This window comes from Octopus bimaculoides, chromosome 18, assembly GCF_001194135.2.
Source record: "Octopus bimaculoides isolate UCB-OBI-ISO-001 chromosome 18, ASM119413v2, whole genome shotgun sequence".
Classification (NCBI taxonomy): Eukaryota; Metazoa; Mollusca; class Cephalopoda; order Octopoda; family Octopodidae; genus Octopus; species Octopus bimaculoides.
Window position 1 is genome coordinate 55291515 of NC_068998.1, and position 2959 is coordinate 55294473.

Here is a 2959-nt window from a genome sequence, read left to right on the forward strand (position 1 = left end):
GACATTTTGTTTATTTCTATTCACTGGAATTGAACCTTCTTCAAGACTTTTTCAACAAAAAACAGGAAAGAAACACTGTTGCTAAATACAGTGGAATCATTAAAAAAGAAAAATTGAGAACAGAATTGGGAATTTAGATGCCAATTGCAGTAAAATGGGACAGTATTAACCAATTAATAAAATGAGACAGTATTGACCAATTAATAAAATGGGACAGTATTAACCAAATGATAAAATGGGACAGTATTAACCAAATGATAAAATGGGACAGTATTAACCAATTGATAAAATGGGACAGTATTAACCAATTAATAAAATGGGACAGTTTTAACCAATTAGTTTCCGCCTTGTTGATTTAGTTATGCTGTAGTTGCAGAATGGCAAACCATTTTCTAAGCCCTTATTCATGTGTCATTGTCATTTCTTTTAGTTTTAGGGAAATGTGTTTAGATGAGATTTTTATAACATGATTTTGTAGGAAGATTTTCTGTTTTCACTTTGAAAGTTTATCTCTTGGCCCCTAGCATTGATGAGTGATCAGAAGACTATGGATCTATTAATAGCTTACAGTCTCATTAGTGTACTGATTAGTGATTGTGAGTGATACACTATCAACTGACATGATGGTCAGTAGGAAATAAAGATTATGACAAAGAATTAGACATCACATAGAAGAACCAGAGCCTGCAGGAGACCCCCTCGTCCACTAGTATGGGCGTGTATTGTGAATGGATAGGCTTGAAAGAATTGTCCAATTCTTACAGATAAAACACCATCGAGTTGAGATATATTTATGGAGAGATGCTGTGTGGCAGAATTGTTTAGTCTGTTCCGATTTGGAAGGCAAAAGATATTAAAACAACAAAGATAGTGATGATGATGATGATAAAGTTATGTGTCTATGTGACTCCAATATCTTCCGTAGGAATGGGCTAAAGGTCTATGTTTTTCCTTTTTCAACATTAAAAATCTTAAACTAAGGAACCAATAGAAGTATTTGAATAATTTTCCTGTTGAGTATTGAAACATTTTAGATATGGGGTTGTTTGTTTCTATTCTCCTTCTTTATTAGCTTTCAACATCTTTTATGTTTGTCTCTTCTCCACTTTTCTAAGCCATTTCCAGTTCTTTTATCAAATTCCAATCAGAAAAGAACTCTATGTTGTTGATAGATGCTAGCAATTCTGAATCTGTTATCAGTAGACCCTTGCAGGTAACATAGGAAGAAGACAGGAGAAAAAGAAAATCTGAAATAGGATTAATCAGTTTAAGAAAATTTATTCTTAGAAGATAACTGAAGATTATCTTTGAAATTCTTTGAAAGCCCTAAGTGTTTATTTGTTAATCTCATATAAATGTCTTTGAGTAACTCAATCTAATTATTGCTCTCCTCTTATCTTGGAGGATTAGACTAACCAATAATAGAAAATCCTTCATTTAATTGTTACAAAGCAGAACTTTTAATTCACTTACAAATATGTTCTTTCATATATTTTATAACAAATTTAATTATTGAAATAACCTCTTCTTACCTTTTGTCATATTATTGTGTTTACACAATTAAAACACCTTCAGATTATTGTTGTTTCTTATAAATTTGAAATCTGATATTTTTTTGAAGAAAAGAAATGTAACAAAATTGGTTTCAAAAATGAAAAAAACTTCTTTAGAAATCCTGAATTGATTGTTGTTTTTTGGGTTTGGAATTTGCTGAGATTCTCTTTAAATAACAATAAAGCAGAATAAATTAATAGGCTGCAGGGTTGCAACATCCTATCTCTTACCTTTTGCTTGTTTCAGTCATTAGACTACAGCCATGCTTGGGTACTGCCCTAGTTCATCTCAGAATTAAGCCAGTGGGTTTTAGGCATTTAAGCAAGATTAATTTTCTTGAACTTTGCTAATTGTTTAATTGCATATAACCTTCTTTGTTTTAATTTTATTTTCTGATTTTCTTCTTCAGCTACGCAAAGCCTACTTTCAACAAGTGGAAGAGATCAAAAGCCTCAAGGAACAAATGTCCATGAAGGACAAACGGATTCGGCAACTGGAAGAAGAAATCTGCTCCATCAGGCAACGAGTGAACAGCAGTGAAAGTGAAAGTAACTGCTAAAGTCGAAATCCCTTTCAATGTCAAGTAACACCACCCCATGGAGGCATTAAAACTCTTTCTGATGATGATGATGATGATGATGATGACAACCATTGAAAAAGTTAACTTCTGCAACTGACTTTCTCTTGCTGATGATGATGATGGTGATGCACACACAAACAAATTCTTACTATTGACTAATGGGAATATTTTAGACAATTAGTTATTACTATTATTATTACTATTATTATTATTATTATTATAATAATTATTATTATTAACTAAATAGACTTGACCGATGCATCAATTAAGAATGCACCTCACTGCTGTATGACATTGTGGCCACTTACTATTACCACCACCACCACTACAACATATTGATTGGTTAACACCAACAAATGCTCAATAACAACTGACAAAACTAAAAATGACTTTGGACTGGATTTATTAAATTATTTCTATTGTCCTCATGTTTTTAGTTTTTCTCTCATTTTTCTTTGAATCCTGTTTCTTATTCCTCCCCCCTCCCCACCCCCCACTTTTATTTTTCTTTCTTTGTAACACTTTTGATGTTTTACTTATTTCTAAAAAAAATAAAAAACCAAGCCTGTTCTGAAGTTCTGAGATTACGAAATTTAGGAAGGAAAAATAAATGAAATGGCTGCGAAATTAAAGCAAGAAGTGGAATAGTTGTGAAATTCTGACAATAATAATAATAATGATGATGATGATAATAATAATAATAATTCAATTTTATTTGTCATATTTAATTTTTTTATGAAAATAAAATAGAATAATTTGATAAAAGTCCTTCATAAGGATATTTTTAGTTTCATCTTAATTCAGTTGCCCCTGCCCCCATCTACC

The 2959-nt window shown here is 31.4% G+C and overlaps 1 protein-coding gene across 17 annotated transcripts in view; it reads left to right on the top strand.

Moving 5' to 3' along the window:
* The window catches only part of LOC106879469 (coronin-2B), a 70625-nt gene extending 68067 nt beyond the window's left edge, over window positions 1-2558 (top strand). For all 17 annotated transcript variants that reach the window (XM_014929045.2, XM_052974492.1, XM_014929044.2 and 14 more), the window contains one exon: window positions 1964-2558. In XM_014929045.2, coding sequence (XP_014784531.1) covers window positions 1964-2113 — 150 coding nt within the window. In that variant the 3' untranslated portion in view covers window positions 2114-2558. The remainder of the gene's footprint in view (window positions 1-1963) is intronic.
* Window positions 2559-2959: the final 401 nt, after the last annotated feature.